The sequence below is a fragment of the Sturnira hondurensis genome, unplaced genomic scaffold (genome assembly GCF_014824575.4).
Source record: "Sturnira hondurensis isolate 20B ecotype Veracruz unplaced genomic scaffold, ASM1482457v3 Scaffold0021354, whole genome shotgun sequence".
Classification (NCBI taxonomy): domain Eukaryota; kingdom Metazoa; phylum Chordata; class Mammalia; order Chiroptera; family Phyllostomidae; genus Sturnira; species Sturnira hondurensis.
This window is the reverse complement of record NW_028093985.1, coordinates 19,361,651-19,381,865: the sequence shown is the minus strand read 5'-3', so window position 1 is coordinate 19,381,865 and position 20,215 is coordinate 19,361,651. Positions and strand designations below refer to the sequence as shown.

The 20,215-nt window shown below is 38.6% G+C and overlaps 2 protein-coding genes across 5 annotated transcripts in view; one reads left to right on the top strand and one right to left on the bottom strand.

Moving 5' to 3' along the window:
- ARSK (arylsulfatase family member K) overlaps positions 1–6,010 on the bottom strand; it is a 45,349-nt gene extending 39,339 nt beyond the window's left edge. Inside the window, exon 1 of the mRNA XM_037032266.1 lies at positions 5,739–6,010. Coding sequence (XP_036888161.1) covers positions 5,739–5,876 — 138 coding nt within the window. The 5' untranslated portion in view covers positions 5,877–6,010. The remainder of the gene's footprint in view (positions 1–5,738) is intronic.
- Positions 6,011–6,130: 120 nt separating this feature from the next.
- SKIC3 (SKI3 subunit of superkiller complex) overlaps positions 6,131–20,215 on the top strand; it is a 76,968-nt gene continuing 62,883 nt past the window's right edge. Inside the window, exons 1-4 of one of the 4 annotated variants that reach the window (XM_037032078.1) lie at positions 6,131–6,198; positions 7,633–7,765; positions 14,882–14,972; positions 18,909–19,052. In XM_037032078.1, the coding sequence (XP_036887973.1) occupies positions 14,883–14,972; positions 18,909–19,052 (234 nt within the window). In that variant the 5' untranslated portion in view covers positions 6,131–6,198; positions 7,633–7,765; position 14,882. Of the gene's footprint in view, positions 6,199–6,716; positions 6,819–7,632; positions 7,766–14,881; positions 14,973–18,908; positions 19,053–20,215 lie in introns of those variants that run through there. The other 3 variants (XM_037032079.1, XM_037032077.1, XM_037032080.1) reach the window with 3 other exon arrangements.

Sequence of the window (20,215 nt, the reverse complement as noted above, 5' to 3'; positions counted from 1 at the left end):
TGGGATTGAACTGCTAATTGAAGAACTCTCTTTGGTAAAAAGCAAAGACAGAAAAAGAGAATATTCTAGTCCTGGAATTATATGTATTATATGTTTTCAATATAATTATAAGTAAAGAACAGTTTAAACCATAAGCCCATCCAAAATCTGGGATGGAGATAGATAGACACACACACACACACACACACACACCCCTTTGAGATATATAAGATTTCCAAATGAATATATAAAGTAGGATGTTAGTTACAGGCAGGATTCTGGGGCTCAGAGAAGCCTATGCTGGTATAATAAACTTGAGCACCTCTACCATAATCAGAGTACTGAAAACTGTGAGACTAAATGAAAACTTTTAAGGAGAGAGCAAAAAGAGAAATCCGCTGGAGCCCTGAGAATTCCTAAGTAAGAGCAGAAGGCAGCATGGGAAACTGAGAAAGAATGGCCAGTGAGGGAGGCAGGTATCAGGAGACTGGGTCTGATGAAAGCTGAGAGAAGACAGTATGTCAAGAGAGGGGAAAAGTCAGCTGTGCTGAGAGGGTACCTGAAATTAGGCCAGAAAATACACACTGAAATTGGAAGCATGGAGAGTTGGTGACCTTGACAAGACCACTCTCAACAGCGGTGGGGATGCACAGCAAAACTGGAAAGGGGAAAAGACAATGGGAGGTGAGAAAGTGAAGCAATTCATTTTCTAATGACTTGTTTTGCAAAGGGAAAGAGAAAAATAGTATGGCTGTTAGAGAATGGAGTGTTAGCTAGAGGAGAGCCTAGAATTAAGCTCAGGTTCTTTTTAAGATGGGAAGAATCAGAGCATGGCTGTGTGTGGAATTAAACAACCATATCCAGCAGGAGTAATCGCTGAAGGCTAAGCGAGCACCTACTAATTTCCTGAATGATGAGCCAGGAAGCCCAAGACAAAAGTGCATATTCTCTCCTCAGAAGAATTTCATAAATTCAAACTCCCAGGAACCTATCCTCACAAATCCCAAATGCCTGCATGTCTTACTTTTACCATCTTTTGTACATGAAGGATAATAACCATCTGTGGCCACTGTTTTGAACCTAGGAAACCCAGGCTTATCTGGTTGGAGGGACAGGGCAGGCCACATGGCAGAAGCATGGTGATGCTGTATAGTTCAAATTCTCTTACAAGTTTGAGCTTCATTTAGAGTATTATTGGCATGCTTTTGACATTGAGGGTATGTGTTGCATAATGTAAGTTCCTAAGAACCCAATCAAATGCAAATCTTGTCACAGACGTACTTAATCTAGTTGTATTAAGTTCTGCAAAAATACAGTTCGTTTACAAACATATTACATTTGTCTTTTGTGAATTGAACATCTCTGGATTAAAGATTCATTTCACTTCATTCACCAAATATTTACTGAGTGCCTTATAAATCGCAGCCAGTAATCCTGACACAGACCACCTTTCGCACATTCCAAGTTAGAAACTTCCCCAAATGAGGCAACCATCCCTCTCCCTCTTGCCATCCCTGCGGCTCTGTAATTTAGAGTCCTGCTTTCTGTTCCTGCTTTAAAGAGATGAAGGCCTTGTACCAGTTACAGAAATGAATCCAGAAGGTGCTAACATGGATTTTAACTTGACACATGAATTATCCATAGGCGGCAGTAGCCATTTGTAGCAATAGTTACACCCGTTTGAACTGAGCCTGGACCAGGGAAAACCAGTGAAGTTTAGATTTCAAGGCATCATTTTAAGGCAGATGTAACAGTAACTCTGTCTCTCTGTTATCACAGCAAGGCTGTTTATAGTGTTGTTCTCAGATGGGCCCATCAGATTGATGAGATTCTTACTAGATTCTGTGGTGTACACTCCTGACCTGCATCCCACTCCTGAAACCTCACCAAAGCTAAAAATAGTGAAAGTATGGTGGTAGGAGGACAGAGATGATGCTTATGTCCTTGAGGACCCAGGCTGGCACTTAGTTTCTTTTTTAAAAACAAGTTTAAGATATAATTCACAAACCACACAACTCACCCATTTAATGTCTACAAGGCAGTGGTTTTTGGTATATTCACAGAGTTATGCAACAATCACCACAATAGATTTTAGAACATTTTCATGATTCTAAAAAGAAACTCTGCACTTCTTAGCATCAGCCTCCTACCTGCCCAACCATAGGCAATTGCAAATCTTTCATTTCTGCTGTCTCTATAGAGTTGCTTTCTCTAGACATCTCTTGTAAATGGAATCATACAATTTGGGGTCCTTTGTGACTAGCTTCTTTTACTTAGCTTAATAAATTCTAGGTTCATCACATTGCTGCATGTATCAATACCACATTTATTTATTGTTCAATAATATTACTAAATTTAAACATCTCTTTATTAGTTGATGGATATTTGGGTTGTTTCCAGTATTTGGAAGTATTATATATAATTTCATATACAAGTTTTTGTGTGGACATATATGTTCCTTTCTCTTGGATAGATACCTAGAAGTAGAATTGCTGGCTCACACAGTAATTCACATTTAACCATTTTAGGAATTGCTAAACGGTTTTGCAAAGTAGCTGCAGCCTTGTACATTCCTGCCGGTAGTGTGTGAGCAGTCCAATTCCCCTGTACCCTTGACAACTCTGGTTACTGTGTCTTTTCGACTGTAGCCCCTCTTGGTTGTGGTGCGTGTGAACTGGTGTCTCATTGTGGTTTTGATGTGCATTTCTCTAATGATTAACAATGTTGAGTATATTTTCGTGTGCTTATTGGCCATTTGTGTATCTTAGTTAGAGATATATCTATTCAGATGTTTTGCCCATTTTAAAAATTGCCTAATCCAAAGTCACAAAGATTTGCACCTATATATTCACCTAAGAGTTTTATAGGTTTAGCTTTTGTTTGATTCATTGATTCACTTTGAGTTAGTTTTTGGAAATGTGAGGCAGGGTCCAAAGTAATTCTTTTGCATATGGTTACTCAGTTTCCCTAGCAGTATTTATTGAAAAAACTACTCTTTCTCTATTAAATGATTTTGGCACCTTTGTTGAAAATCAATCAACAAAGGTGAGAGTTTATTTCTGTACAATTAATTCTATTCCATTGATCTATAAGTCTATCTTTATGCCAGTAAAACAGTAACTTGATTACTGTAGTTTCTAGTAAACTATGAAATTAGAAAGTGTGAGTCCTCCAACTTTGTTCTTTTAAAAGATCGTCTTGATTATTCTAGGACCCTTGAATTTCCATATCAATTTTAGGATGGGCTTCTCTATTTCTGCAAAAACATCACAGGAATTTTTACAGAAATTGTGTTGAATCTGTAGATCAATTTGATGATTGTTACTTTATTAACAATATTAACTCTTCTGATCCATAACCATAAGATGTCTTTCCATTTACTTAGGTGTTCTTTAATCTCTTTCAACAGTGTTTTGCAGTTTTCAGAGTATAAAATTGTACTTTTTTTGGTTAGATATATTCCTATTTCAATCTCTTTGATGCTATTTTAAATACAATTATCTTCTTAATTGTAATTTCAGTTTGTTCATCAATCAAGTGTGTAGAAATATAATGTTTTAAAGATTTTATTTATTTATTTTTAGACAGAGGGGAAGAGAGGAAGAAAGAGAGAGAAGCATCATATGTGTGGTTGCCTCTTGGGGACCTGGTCCCAAATCCAGGCATGTGCCCTGACTGGGAATTGAACTGCTGACCCTTTGGTTCTCAGGCCAGCATTCAATCCACTGAGCCACACCAGCCAGGGAGAAATACAATTTTTTTTTAATATTGATCTTATATCCTACAGTCTTGCTAAACTTACTCATTAGTTCTAGTAGTTTTGAAGTAGATTCCGTAGGATTTTATATATACAAGATTATGTTATCTGCAAAACAGAGATACTTTTACTTCTTCCTTTCCAGTCTTGATGTCCTTTATTTCATTTTCTTGTCAAATTCCCTGCCTAAACCCTCCAGTACAATATTGAATAAACACAGTATTCCTTGTCTTGTTCCTGATCTTACGAAGAAAACATTGTTTTCTACGGTCATGCGTAATATTAGCTGTGGCTTTTTAGCAGATGCCTTTATCAGATTGAGGAAATTATCTTCTATTTCCAGTTGGTTGAGTGCTTTTATCAGGAGGCACTGTTGAATTTTGTCAGAAGCGCTTTCTGCATATGTTGAGAAGATCATGTGGTTTTCACCCTTTATTCAATTAACATGGTGTATTACATTAACTTATTTTCAGATACTAAACCTACCTTCCAGTCTGGGGATAAATCCCATGCAGTCATGGTATATAATACTTTTTACATATTGCTGAATTTAATTTTCTGGTATTTTGTTCAGGATCTTTGCTTCTATATTTGTAAAAGATATTAGACTGTACACAATATTATGTTTTTATATACACCAGTATATAAAAACCTATGTATTCTTACTATACTAAAAAAATAAACTAATTATTTCAGTCATCTTTGGAAGTTTCTAGATGTTATGATGCACCACCCACATTCCTTTTAGAAACAAAAGACTGCCTCTGTTTCTAAGAGAGTTGCCTTGCCCGTGATCATGCCCCATTCTGGGAGCAGCCCTTAGCTAATGGTCATCCGACAGGAGGGTACAAAGGCCTGGTCCCTCAACCCAACTGGAATCAGTTCTGAAGCATCATACCAGTATGAGAACTACCTCCACTGACACAGCAACAAAACTCAACTTCTTTCTGGGCACAGTCCTGGTTCTTTCCCTTTAATCTCAGGAGCACTCCCTAATTAACTCTTTCATGTTACTCTCCAATATTGCCTGTTCTGTAAGTTTAGATAATCCTAAAGATTACTAAATATTCATATTACTTTAAATAATCTTCTCAACACATTCTACGGGGACACCCAGATTATGTAACTTGAATCATCACGGGTTAGTCTATGACAAAGGCAATACAACATAGTGATTAAAAGCACTCTGGCGCCAGACACCCTCAACAACTATACACATGAGCACACTTACACCCAGTGATAATAAACTAATGTTATAATTAGTAGCCAAACATTTGCCCAAGCATTAGTTTTAAAATTGTGGATAACACTAAAAGTATCAGGTAATATTGATAGTAGTATTCTTTTGGTTGATAGCTTGGGAAAAGTTTTAAAAACTGTTCAAGGTTAGGACAACACACACACAATTTTCCTGGAATATCAGGGAGTGGATCACATTGTATCAACTAATACATTTACATCATAACAAATAGGATTATCAGATACCTGGGTAATAAAAATAAGTTTAATTTTCTTCACTTCTCACCCAAACACTAATTCCTGCAAACCTGACGGGAACTGGGAAATGATCACTGGAAAACTAACAAGCTTTTATGGAGATGCAGAATGTTATCCCCCCCCGCCCCGCCCCACTACTATTAAATGAAACGGGTGTATGGACTGACTGTTCAATAAGAATGGTAAAATAATTCAGTGCATCGAGGGTAGCAATAAAATAAAAATAAAAATAATTTGCAAAGACGCTATCAGAGTGCATTTTATTTACTAAAATATTATTACATGTATGGCATGCATATTTATGTGGTGTACGTGTGTACATGGGGCCTCAAGATAAAAGGCACTTCTTACTTTGCATCCGGGTAAAATGTGTTTGAAAAGTTTCAGATTCTGCTTCCCAAAGCCTGCAAGCACGGGAAAGGCTGTGGGCGGATAGCGTACCTGGACTAGTGTACCGCCTCCCTCCTCCCGCCCGCTCCGGCTCCCGTGGCCTCTAGGTACTTACAAAGGAGTCACTCACAACTAGCACCACGTTAGGCTCTTCGGGCCAAGCCTGAGCTGCTCCCCGCCACTTCCCACTACTCCGGGGAGCTGGCACTGCCAGCGCGTAGGCTGCGACCACCCACACGCACAGCAGCAGCATCGTAGAGGGTACGGAGAGCCCGGCCCCCTGGTGCTGGACTTGTCTCCCACAACCCGCAACCCCCCCTAGGAAGAGGTGGGCGGGGACCACAGAGTTGGCAGTTCGGTTTCCTACTAGCGCTTCACACACGGAACTACAACTCCCATCAGCAGCGGAATGGGCACATGCGCAAAGCTGAACTTCCCAGCCTTAATCACGTTTAAGACCTTTTAATCAAATACCGAGCACGCTAAGAGCCACCCATTTCAAGTCACGTGAGCGATGCCTGGGAAACACGCTTGCGCTAGATTGTGGACTCCGTTTGTAGAAACATCTGTCCCAGGTGAGTTCGGGTCACTGCGGCTTTTGCAGAAGTGGAAGTTGGTAGGCGGTTCAAATGATTGAAATGAAAACCTAGTGAGAGAAAGGATCAGGGGCCGCGGGTGCTCATTTTGCGCTGAAAAAGCGTGGCCGAGCAGTAGGCGGGACCGTGAAGTGGGCAGTGGTGAGGTGGCGGCGCGTCTGTCACTTAAGTTGGATCGGTGGTTCTTTGTGAGGCCACTGGCTGGACCCGCACAGGTGCGGTGTGGGTACCGTGGAGCCCCCTCGAATACGTTTCCCCAAGGGAATTTGCAGCCTGCCTCATCTTATTCCCACTTTTGCCAGTGCAGTTAGAATTTATTGTACTCGCGTGGGGTGAGGAGCGGGGCCTGGTCCGTAAAGTTTCAGATTCTAGGCAGGCGCCTCTTGCCTTCAAAGTGTAAAGCAGAGAAACGGACAGTCTCCCAGAAGAAGATATATTGGGCTGTGTGACGTGTTCGATTAATTGACGTAGGTTCAGAACCCATTGTTTTGCTGCAGAAAAATCACAGGGCGTTGATTGTTGAATTCCTTTGGAGAAATCCGGAAGAAGCAGGTATCTGTCCCAGGGCCAAATTCCTGATTTCTTTATCACAGTTGCAGGTATATAATTTCCACATTATATTAGTCGTTTTAATATTTTGACAGGAAAAGGAGGAGTTGCAGTATCTATTTAACATATAATCAACTCTTAATACTAATATTTGATAGTGTTTTTACATAAAATAATTTTAATAAGGGACAGACTTATTTAATTCTCCTAACACTTATTCTATGCTGAAGATTATACTAACCATTTATTGAGCATTTACTGTGTGACAAGTACTTTTACATGGAATATTCTTCATAATCCTTTCACCATTTTGCAGATGGGAAAACTGAGGCTTGAAGAGGTTAAATGAGTAATACAGGGAGCCAGTCTGAATACAGGGCACAGATATGTGTCCTAACTCACTGCTTATACTGTCTCTAATTACAAAATTTCATGATATTCTACTGAGCTTACTCTCTGTTAGTGAAGCAGGCGTCTTAACCAAAACACCCTGCCAGAGATCCGTGGTGAACACAAATACATAAACAATACTCCTTGGCTGCAAGCAACTTACACTCTAGGGAAACAAAGGTGAAATAATAGTACAGCATGGAAGGTAATATAGGTAGGCTCTTTCATGAACAAGATAGATTTAAAAAATTTGTCTGAGTTAATTTGGAATGTAGAACGCATTTTATGATAGAAACAATGCTGACTGGCATCTCAATTCTTCAAAGATGTGTTCAGCTGTATCTGTGGCACAGCACTGCTTCTGTGAGCTGCGTTCACTTTCTGTGGCCTTCGTTTCACAGGACATGTATTCTGAATTCCTGGTCAGGATGACAGAAATACATCTTTTTTCTTCCTCTCTCTCCCTCTCGACAGTGTCAGTAGGAGCAGCTGCTGCATTGGGTGGGGACAAGATGCCTATCTTAGGCCCCCTTACAGGAAGACTCTTAAGAGGCTTCTAGTCCAGCTTCTCATCTGACTTTCAATTTGTCCTGCAATATTCCTGCCGGTGGGTTGTCCAGTCTTTGCCTTTTCCTCTTTAGTGATGGGAAACATGCTTCCTATGAGCACCTATTCCACATTTGTACTAGTCTGATTATTAAAAGTTCCTGTCTCGAGCTGAAGTCAGCATTTCTTTACTTTTTATCTTTATCTTTTTACACGAATAATCTGTCCTCTTAACTACCCTTCTCACCTTTTCCCCACAAGTTCCTCTCACCCCCACCCAAAGCCTTCCCCAATTCCTTCAACTGTTATTAGGTAATTTCAAGTTTCTTCATTATTTTGATCACTCTCTTCTGCACGTAGAGCTTTTTTGCTAATCAGTTACTTTATCAGAAAAGGGACTTTTGAGGTGTGAGTGTGCATCCTTTTGTGTGTACATGTACGCATGTGTGTTGCAGTGAGGGTAGGGGTGTCCATTACATGTATGTTTAAGTCATCAATTACAGATTTGTTTGTCAGGCATTGTTTGCTTTAGTGAAATACTTAACCCTGCAGTTCATCAAAGACTTCAGCTGAAGGCCTTGGTCTAGGTTTTGGTTCTTCATAGTTCTTTTAATGTCCCAAATACCAGCAGCATTATAAAGCATGGGGCAAAAATAGGTTTACAGTTGTGAGTACATGAAACATAGTTTATTCTTGTATTACTATTTATTATTTCTTATATTATTTTCCACATGAACAGCTGTAAATCTGCTCTTGATCCACCCTCTCTATTTTGCCTTACGAAAAATTGGCTAAGTGTGCAGTTAGAATAAATTCAGCATTGTCTTCACCTGCACTGGTTTTGTGAGTATTTGTTCAATATCTTGAAGTACCAGACACTGGGAACTAACAATGTACCAGACTATAGTCTTTGCTCCTAAAGGACTGCCAGCTAGTTGTGGGAAACAAACACACACCCTTGTAAATTTAATAGCAAAAGGTATCAAAAAGTATAGTTAGTTGTCAAATGAAAACCCAAACCAGATTATGCCAGTTGTACTTTGGAGAATGATAGTATGCTTCAGAATGTCAATATTCATGGAAATACGTGTTTCATAGTAACATACAAAGAGGGATACCCCCCAAACTGGACTTATCTTTTGGAGGACAGGCTCCTTGTGGTACAGGCTAGCCCTGCTAGGAGTTCACTAGGTGAACTCCTCTGTATCAGTGCACCAGCCTGTGTTGTGAGAGGCTGCATTCCGCTTCAGTGAATTTTTTTTGAAGACTTTTGATGTGTTTGCCCATTTCATGATGGGTGATTTACAAGTTTTGACCAAAAAAATGGCATGACTCCTATAACCTACCTTCCCTATTTACCCAATATTGCCCTCCAATGCCCTTTTTTTTTGTTTCCCCTGATGAAAAAATCCTCAAAGGATTTTTTGAAGCAGGCGTTTTTTGAAGCAAAACAATCCTCAAATGTTTTGCTAATGTGGAAGAGGTGAAACAAACAAACAAACAAACAAAAACCCAGCAGAAGCACTAAAAGGCATCAAAATCAATGAGTTCAAAAATTTTTTTTGAGCAGTAGAAGTCTTGAAAAGTACATTGCATCAAATGGAGTGTACTTTGAAGTTGACTGACATTTAAACATGGAAGAATAAATACACAGGTTTTAATAAATAAATTTCATTTATCAGGGGGTCCCCGTGGCACATTGCAGAGCTGTTGACTTAGACTGTCTTTGGGTCTTTACTACAGGACTTCTTAGAGCCTTTAAAATGCTAATATATGTTGTGACTTTTCAGAGAGAGACGTGTATAATGTGCAGTAGTCACAAAATTACTAAGCCATATATTAACACCTTTGATTATATTAATATTTCTTAGAATACATTTTTAGATATGTCAGTATAGATAATAAGTGTTATAAAGTTTGGGCTAGTGTGAGATTTGTCTAGGGCTTTATGCTTGACACTTGAATGTGGCCTTGAATTACATGTAGCTTGAGAAGACAGAAGCAAAAGTGGACGGGCTGAATGGGAGAAGTACAGATGCAGAATTCGAAAGCCCTGGGGGTGAAGAAAAAAAGTAATGTGAGCTAATGTTAAAAAGAAGATTCTTCCTTTCTAATTGTAGCAGATGGAGAATTACTGCTTTCTGGGGGAGTGGGGAACTAAAAACTTTTTTTAGCAGGCTCTGGAAGCTGGAAGATAGTATTTAAGAGGTGTTGGATGTGTAAGGAGCTCCTTACATTGTTGTAATTATGTACACTACATCAAAGTATATTAGTTTATTTAGGGAATTTTTTTTTTGGGGGGGCCTTGGAGACAGGACACATCTGTATAAAACAATAGAAAGTATATGGTGTCAGTTCAATGGCTCAACCAGTAAATGCTTCAGTGGTTCAGAAGAGGGAGTGGTGTCTGTTGCAGGCTTTCGTCTAGTATTTGTGTACTGACCAACTTAAAGAGGATACTTATGTTTAATGATAGCCATTCTTTGAAGAATATAGGCCAGAAGGTTGCTTCCTAGGAGATTTTATATGTGTAAATAGAGCAAATAATAACGATGATGTGGATTAGGAATGGAAAACAAGCAGTGAAGTTGATTGAGAGGGTGGGCAGAGTTACATGTATTGTATTCAGGCACTGCACCTATGTACCTGTCAGATAAGTGGTGTGACTTTTACTTTACCAGTGAGGAAATAGGCTTGGAGTTAGGCGGTAAGGTGCCCAGGGTCTGACGGCACTTGAACCCAGGTCCATTTGGTTCCTAAGCCCCTTCTCAACCAGGTTAAGTCTTGCTTTGCTGGTCAGATATGGAAAAAAGAAGGGGCTGGCAGAATCTGGAATATTTTGTAAGAACAGATTTGAAGTGACTAAGTAATAAATTAAAATCAGGTTGGGTGGGAAAATAATCAAATGTAGCTGGATAGGGGCTTAGCTATGTGGGAGAATCAAGTTTTAACATTTATTTTACCTCCCCACCCCTTGTTTTAACTTTTACTTTCCTAAACATTGTTTGGATCACAAATCTTTGTTTTCTTTACAGTAAGATGCTTTTCTGTACAACTAATCATTCTATTTAAGGACACTGGTGGTATGTTTTAGTCCATTAACTCCCTTCCTTTTTCTTGTTTATCCCCACCTGCTTCATCTAAATTTTGTTCATTTCCTAGTTATCAGGTAGCGTGTATTTTTTTAAAGATTTTATTTATTTATCTTTAGAGGGAAAGGGAAGGAGAGGAGGAGAGAAATATCAATGTATGGTTGCCTCTCGTGGATCCCCTGCCAGGAACTGGCCTGCAACCCAGGCATGTGCCCTGACTGGGAATATGTGCCCTGACTGGGAATCGAACCGCGATTGTGTGGTTCGCAGGCCTGTGCGCAATCCACTGAGCTACACCAGCCAGGGCTCAGGTAGCGTGTTCTTTTAAAAACTTTATTCAATTTTTCAAAACCACCTCCATTTTCTCCATGAAGTTTTCCAGATGAATTTTGTTTGACAGAATTTATTCTAGGGATGCCATCAAAAGATACTTAGAATTTGTAGTCATGTAGAATTTGTGTCAATATTTGAGATGGTTATTTAGGTGGATTTTTAACCTTAAAAAGTTGTCTGTATTTTCATTAAATTACAAACTAATCTAGTTGCATGATGTGGGCATTGTTTTTAAATATTTATAGTGCTTTATATGGCTTAGAACAAGGTTCACTGTAGAGTAGTTACATTGTGGATTGGGTGTAAGTAAGTGCCCTTAGTTGTCCCAGATTCAGAGCAGAGTGGCATAGAAATAGGTGGTACTCTGTTTCGGCTCAGTTTTTTATGCTGCAGTTAGTGTATTTTGTGTTCCTGGAATGTTTCTTTTGAGAACCCGATTGTTTATGAAGTTCCTTTTACCTCCTGAAGCTGCGAGAATATGGTTAGACTGCTGGTAATTTTGAAATTTGGAGATTAAGATTATTGTCTCTGTGGAAAAGAAAAAGATGAAAAAATTTACATAATTATTTCTCATGTTTTAAGTTATGAATTTGAACTTATGAATTTAAGTTATGAAAGTGAGCTTGAATCTGATGTATCAGAAAGTTCAGCAGGTTATGTATGCCACCCTTTTTATGTGCCTCTCTCATATTTTCCCTAATTTACATGGATAATGGTTGGGGAACAATCTGAAATTCCATTCAAGAAGAAGACAGAGGTAGCAATAATAGGTAAAAGGTGTCTAGAATGCTCAGTAGTAGGTGATTGGAGTCTACCTTTACTTAATCATTGTTTTTACCCATTTGTGTTCAGAAGAAAGGTTATCACTAGACACTTTTAGATTTTTGTCTTTGGATTAAAAGTGACCATTTTCCACTTTTCTATAATCTTCATTGCCATTGTTACTGTTATTTATAATTATTATTGTCATGATTATTATTGTTGCTTTGTGGAATCTTTGCATCTGCACAGCTGAATGCAGCTTAAGGTTCCTTGTACATTATTCCATCTACCATGATTGTTAGTTTTGAGGGATATTATTGTCTTATTGGCATGGTTGTCACTTTCTGATTTTTTAAAAAATATTTTCTTTCTTTTTTTAAAAATTTTTACAGAGAGGGGACAGGAAGGAGAGAGAGAGGGAGAGAAGCATCAATGTGTGGTTGCCTCTCACATGGTCCCCACTGGGGACCGGGCCGCAACCCAGGCGTGTGCCCTGACCGGGAATAGAACTGCAACCCTTTGGTTCACAGCCTGTGCTCAATCCACTGAGCTCCAGAGCACTTTCTGACTTTTTAAAAGTGGCATTGTTGCTACTTTTTATGCTTGATACGTTGAATTAAAATCTTTTAGGTTGGTAGTAGAAAACTTTTGAGGGGGGTAAGAGTGTGCAAAGTGAATGATCTTATTTTAAAAAGTCAATTGAGACTTAAGAGAAAAATATAGGAGGAGAGATAAGAGGAAAATGTACAGGACTGAGGAAGAAGATTAGACATTTGTAAAACAACTGAATTTTTCTTTAAAGTGTCAGAAATGCTTGGAATGGAGGGAAGTATCCCAAATAGAAGAGCATGGGGGAATCATGTTTGATAGGTTTTTACTATGTGAAAGGAAAGGGGTTTTGACGGTGCCTGGTAGATGGTTAGTGCTCCGTCGAGTTTTGTTTAGAAAGTGTGTGAATGCGCCTCTCCCCTCTCCACCCCACCCCTCCAAAAGGTGAAAATATGTTCAGGGCGAGAAAGTAGGAGAAATTATTTGTCTTTTGAAAAATTGCGTAAAACCAGATTCTGAATAGTTAATGAGAAAGAAAAAAATACATAGAACCTGTGTGTGGGGGGAAACATATATGATTATTTATTTTAGGTGAAGAGACCTTAATGCTGTCTTATTATGTTAAATGATAAATTAATGAAAAAAGCATTGGAAGAGAAAAATAGAGGATTCCCCCAAGGCACGAGTAATTGTAATTACATGAGTAATTGTAATTACATATGAAGATATATAGAGATAGGAAAAGTTATTGACCATTAGAATGGTTACCAAGAGAAGAATGGAGTTTGTCTCTAGTGGCCTTGAAAAATGGTTAGTTGTCATCATCGATGTTCTCTTCTTTTTCATCTGCAGGTTTAGCCACCAAAGATAACTTCGGCATGAAAAAATCTTAAGTTGAAATGAGCATTAAAATACGTTGCCTGCTCCAATTTAGATTTGTAAACTATAGGAAAAATCACTCTGAGATTTGCAGCTATAAAATTATACCAAGATAATTTCAGGTACGAAGACAGTTTCTAAAATAACAGCATACGAAATAGTAATTATTATACCTAGAAATTATTATAACTAGGCAAAAAGTCACTTTTATGCTAATTTAGGGAATCTGGTTCTGGCTGCAGGTAAATTGATTTTATGTTATCTTAATTTTTATATTTTTAATCTAGCATTCATTATATCAAAAGAATTGTGTAAAAATTGTATAACTTCTTTGATCTTGTACTTCTGCCTCAGCTTCGTTTGGATTTAGAGGACGGCACGCGTACCATGGCAGTGAGCCACCTTCTACGTTCATTTTGCTGCCTTGAGCATCTGCATCAACTTAATATTTATGCAGCTTTGGTTTGCATTCATGATGATGTTAGAGTTCAGTGGGGTGGCAAAAAATAGAAATGTTCCTTTTTTTCCAACATCAAGTTGTGCTTGAATTTGACTTGTTTGCTGGTGAACCAGAGACAGTTGTGAAATTTTAAGATATGTTAGTTTACTTAAAATTAAATGATGTATTTTTATATTAAATGGAAATACTTTGTCTGCCAATTGATATATCTTTTTATGGCTGAAGTTAGTGTACAATCCTCTTGCATATTCATCGCCATTTACGTGTAAATTGTGCATTTTTTCTTTTCAAAGATTACTACATTACAAAGAATACTATATTACTCTAATCCTACAGTAACTCTTACTGTGGAGAAATTTAACATCCTGATTCATATATTAAAGAAACTGGCCTAAAAACAGAATGCTTTCTTAAACTCTTATTTATAGTTAATAAAATTTGTTTGTGATAGTGTTTATACTCTGTGACTTGCATTTATGCTACTTAATCTTGCTTAGTGTAGAATTAGATGGAAATTGGTATGTGTTTTGGGTCTTGGCCCATAAAATCATCTGTGTTTTAGCCTACTATATAGAGAGTGAGTATGATTCAAATACAATTCAGTTTCAACAAATATGTGAATATATATAATTTATCAGATACTAGGTGCTTATATATAGCAGCAGGTAAAAAAAGCAAGAATAACAGCAGACAAACATCCATGCCTACATAGAAATTACATTCTGATGGGGTTGGGGAACAGGTAATAAATAAGGTAAATAAAATACATAGTGTATAAAATAAAAGTGTATAAAATAGTGGTAAGTGCCGTGAAGAAAAATAAATGCAGTGTTGGGCAGGGGTTAAGGGAACGCTGGGTGGCAGGGAGTGTGGTGAGGCAGTGCTGACGTGTTACAGGGACGGCCAGTGGAGGCTTCCCCCAGGGAGTGACAGCTGAGTAACTATCTGAAGAACTGAGGGGTAAGCTGTGTGTACAGTAAGCAGGGGGCGAGTGTTCCAAGTAGAAGGAATCGTGTGCCTTCTTAAGATGATTGAGTTTGCTGGAATTGTTACAGTCAGGCAGGTTACTACTGTACATCAGTCAGACTTTTCATTTTGACAGAATGTCCAGCAAGGAAGTGAAGACTGCCCTGAAAAGTGCTCGGGATGCAATCAGGAACAAAGAATACAAAGAAGCTTTGAAACATTGTAAGGTAACTGGTAGTTTGTTCTTCCACTGTAAAAGTATGTTACTTCTTTGTAAGCAGTACCAATTTACAGTGAGTAAATCATTTACTGTTTAAATATAACAAAAGCAGGAAGGTTATTTGGTAGAACAATCAGAGCGGTCGTGCTAGGATAAGCTACTTCTGTCACACTTGATTTTGTCTTTCTCTGTATTGGTAACGTGTCAAAGCCAAGTTCTTAAAACTTCGATATCTCTTAGGTGTCTCTTGATGTGTGTACTGTGGGACATTACATTATCTTACAGCTTGCATTCTTTTACAGTATGTTGGCATTTTAATTCTGTTGGGTTTGTGGATTCTAAAGTGCCTTAATATGCTGATGGGAATGTTCCAGTCCAGAAGGAGAGATAGAATGTGCAGGAGAAATGGAAGGTAATAGTAGGTGTGAAGTCCTTGGGAAGGTCGGAGAGATGTTGGGATCCTGAGCTTAAGAGGAGGTTTGTGATACTTCTTCCATCTTGAAGGAGGGAAGATAGATGCAGGTCCGTATGCTCAGGCTGGGAGGGTTGGGGTGGGAAGGTGAGAGCGAGCCCCTCTGATGGCTTCTATTTCCTAGTGACGTATCGAGTGAGAGTGAGAGAGGAGTCCCGTGGGGGGTTTGAGACAAAAGAAGTGTGAAATAAGTATCAGTAATATTGCGACAGGTTTATAGAGTGAGAGAGGATTACTAAAATTAGTGGGGTGATCACATTGTGAGGCATAAAAATGTCAGATCGCTGTATTGTGCACCTGAAGCTAATCTCATGTAACCAAAATGAGATTGTACGCCAACTATACTTAAATAAAAGAATACATTTAGAAAAAAGGTATGAAGTAGTTTTTGTTCATGGTGGGAAAGCGAGCATAGTAGTAGTAAGGATTGAAAGGATTACCAGACCTTAGTGAATGTGAATTGGAAGTTTTCTGTTAAAGTGAAATCTGTGAACTCGGCTGGGTAATTTCTCCCTTCATGTTCAGCTTCTCAGACTTGGCCACTTGGCCACTTGAGATGATGGAATTCAACTGTGGGTAGTAAGAAAGGTGAGGGGAAACAGAGGCAAAGATGTTGGGGATGTTTGCAAGGGAGTGATGACAGTGATGGGTCATGGAGTCTAAATTGGGAAAGGAGGGATGAGAATTCAGAAATGGGTGAGAGAGAAAAAAGGTGGTGCCATCGAAAAACTAACACCTGTCAGAAGGTAAAAAATTATGTGTTAGCGGCGGTGGGTGGCGGGGAGGGATAGGAGAGGGGTGTGCTGGCAATCCAGATTCTGGTGGCTGAGTAGCAATGAGGGTAAGTAGCTAAGAGGCCATGACGGTCAGTGGGTCTCACCTGAATGTTAGAATGATTACAGGGGTTCAGGTGGAGAGGAAGGATACACAGTTTTCACTGAAGAAAAGGAGAGTTATTAACTTCCTCAGAAGTTAATATGGTAGCAAGAAGGGTTTTTTGTAGGGTAGCAGAATGACTGAGCTTCAGATGTATTGGGGTTTAATGAAGGAGGGAGGAGCAGAAGAGGAATGTAGGTGACAGGGTGAGCAAGGAGAACCCCTTCCTCAGTTCCTGGTCCTGTGATATGTGGGATGTAAGAGGAAGGAAATCAGCTGCAGCACATAAGATCGGTAGGAGAATAGCCAAGTTTTGGTTGAGGCAGAACTTGGTACAGTTAAAAAAAGAGGTTGAAAATGTAGAGGAAACCAGACTGGTCCAGACTGGGAATTTCAGAGGGCACAGCGAAGAGTTCACAAGAGTCGGAGGGAGAGAATTGGGTTAGATCAAGGGAAATACCATCAATAATGGGTGAGAGTCTCAAGGGGCAAAGGATGCCCTTGTGAGGTTTAGGTTTTTAGTGGTGACAGCCCAGCAGGGATGGAGGCCTTGACGGAACCTTCTGAAACAGAAGAAGGATGAGCACTGCATTCAAACTGGGGGAGCTGCAGGGTCGGGGGGAGGGACAGGGTCTGTTCCCTTTGGCCCTAGGCTTCTAGGAATCTGATTTGGTTGTTCCATTCAGCAGGACCACAGCAGTCTTCTTCCTGGTGCAGTGTGAATTCCACCAAGTAGTTCATAGTTAATGCTGGAGGGACCCAGCCAGAAAGCAGAGGTGGGGAGCTAGTCAGTGTGATTACTTATGTCTAGTAATGTAGAATGTTCATTGAGACTAAATAAATTTTTTTTTACTTTTTTTATTGATGTTCGAATACAGTTGTCCCATTTTCCCACCATCACTTTCCCCCCGCCCTACCCACGCCCACCTCCCACCCTCAATCTCACCCCCACTTGGCTCCGTCCGTGGGTCCCTCGCTCATGTTCATTTACGTCCCTTTCCCAAGTTATTTCCCTCTCCCCTCTAGCTCCTGTCATTTTGTTGTCGATTTCAATGTCTCTGGCTATATTTTGCTAGCCAGTTTGTTTTGTTAAGTAGGTTTGACTTACAGGTGAAATCATGTAATATTGGTCTGAGATGAAATTTTTTTATAAAGAAATGTTGCCTCTCTTTATTTACTGTGTCTTGTTTAATTATCATTTTGTCTGCCTGTGTGCCTTTATAACTTGATTTAAGCATCCTTTTTGGGAGCCTTTTCTGGCTTGTGTAGATGGAGTTTGAAGTTAGGTACTTTAAAAATACATAGTATTGACTATATTCCCTATGCTTACTTTATATCCCCACAACTATTTTTACAATTTAGTCATTATGAAGTTTGTAATAGATGGAGTTCTGTGCTTTTGTTATTTTTATATGTTAGCAGATGAAAATATTTTTACTTGCAGATTTTATTTCTTTATTGACATTTTTAGTATTTAAGATAAAACCTTTTCACTCTTTATATTTTCTCAGAACATCATACCTTCTTTCATCACATTGTTATAATTATTTCCTTATAAGTCTGTTTAAAATTTGGAACCCTGGTCCAACAGGTGGATAGGAGGTCCTTCCGATGGCGAGTTGACTGTGGCATTTATTGTTTGCTCAGCAGCTGCATGCCAGTCACTGTCGTTGGTGTGGGGGACATAAGCATTATAAGGACTCAATGTTTGGAGTTTAACTCTGGTAGTCAACATCATTATTGTTGGTTTTTTAGGAGACAGCATCGTTGGGTAGAATGAATTTGTGCTGTGTGTTGGGGACGATTGTGCTGTACGTCTAGCAGATCGCTAGCAGTGTCATGTGGATACACATAAACCTAACAGCCTGACTCATGCAACTCATGGAAGTGATCTTATTTCCTCTAGAATATGTAAAACCTTAAGAGCTGATTTCTTTTTAGCTACTACTTTCGTTTTCTTTTACTCAAACATTTTTGCTTTTTATTTCAAACTATTTTACCTTAGCAAGTAGCTGTTATTTCTGAAAGTAATAGCTGTACATACAACTTTTGTTCTAGTTGGCAGGTATTGTTTAAGCATTCATCACCACTGTTTATTAGAACATATTTTGTACAGTCAGGTTGGGGTCAGTCTACTTTCCTAGCCTATAATTTCAGTGAAAATATCTGTCTAATGTGTGGGAAATGCTATCATAGTGAATGAAAATACGGGAGCTGTGTGCAACACTATGGAAAACAGTTTTGTGAGTTGACTGGTAGCACTGTGGAGTGGAGGCAGGTGGGATGGTTGGTGGTAAGAACAGTCTTGTTGTTCTTTTCATACCCAGTATTCTCAAGGGGCCAGGGAGGTGTTTGGTGGAGGCATCATTATTACTTGGGCACCTTTTAAAAAATGTACCTCATATTTCAGACCCCTTAAAATTACTGATCCAGTCTAACTCCCTCTCTCACTGAGGAAACTGAAGACCAGAGAAGTTAAGGTTGTTCAGTTAGTGATAGATTCAGATTTTTAGACCTTCAAGTAGACTGCCTTTTTTTGCTGTTTGTCCATCACTTCCAAAATTTAATGACCTTCTCTTTTAATTTTTTAATCAGACAGTGTTAAAACAAGAGAAAAATAACTATAATGCCTGGGTTTTTATCGGTGTTGCGGCAGCCGAGCTAGAACAACCTGATCAGGCCCAGGGTGCCTATAAGAAAGCTGCTGAACTAGAGCCAGACCAATTATTAGCTTGGCAGGTATGTAACATTTTTTCCTTATATTATAGGGAAGAGTTTTTTCCCCCCCACTTTTAAAATTATAGGTAATAGCTTTATATTTTAAAATTTTAAACCTCCACTTATCTGACATGAGAAAAAAAATTTAATTCATTGGTCTTCTAAACCTGAAAGTTAATTTTAAAATAAAGTGGTATCACTGATGTTATTTACCACTATTTACCACTCTAGCCTAATGAATTATTTCCAAATATAAGGAATGGAATTGAAAAATGACTATGTTAATCTCCAACTTAATTATATGTGCATATGCAAAGTTTTCATCTATATACTTTATGTTTACCCAAGAGAAAATAAATGTACATTATATTTTCTAAAAATAATGTTAAAACTTGCAATTCTTTGAGTACAAGTTAAATTCTTCTTTCTTGTTTAATAGTCTTTATGTATTTTAATTGGCTCTTCCAACTGTTCCTTATTTAAGAACTTTGTTTCACACCTTAATCACATCTCAGAAACTGTGATTAAAAGGAAGTCACAGGCTCCAGAGAACATGGGTCTGTGTCAGGTTTACAGGACCAAGAACATGAATGAGGGTGTCTGGTAACAGAGCAGTGGTCTTCGACCTCACTCATCTCGTGGCACACAAACTAATTAATAACATTCTGCAGTACACCAAAAAACACATTTTTTGTTGATCTGGCAAAAAAAATGGGTATAATTTTTATTTATTCACACTGGATGACTATTGTTGTGTTGGCTGTTGTCGTTTTTTATCTGACAGTCTAAGGAAAAGAGGTCAGTGCCCCTGACTAGAGAATCAGGTACTGCATGTTTTAAAAATTCTGTGGCACGCTGGTTGCAAATCACTGACCTGGATGGTTGCCTTTTTAATGTACTGATTGGTTGAGGATATCTGATCTTTACTGAAATAAAAATGGCAATTTCTACAGACTACTTGGATTTTATATTTGTTTCACTGTATAAAAGTAGCATTATATGGTAATGTCTTAGGGGTTAAGATTGTATAATAACCATTAAAATATGTTTTTTATTGTGAAACATTTCAAATGTATTTTCAAAAGGAGAGAAAATGGCGTAAGTCCTTCTATATCCACCATCCAGCTTCAGTTAAAATCCTCTCACAGCCACTGTTTTTTCGCCTAAACTCCCACCTACTCCCT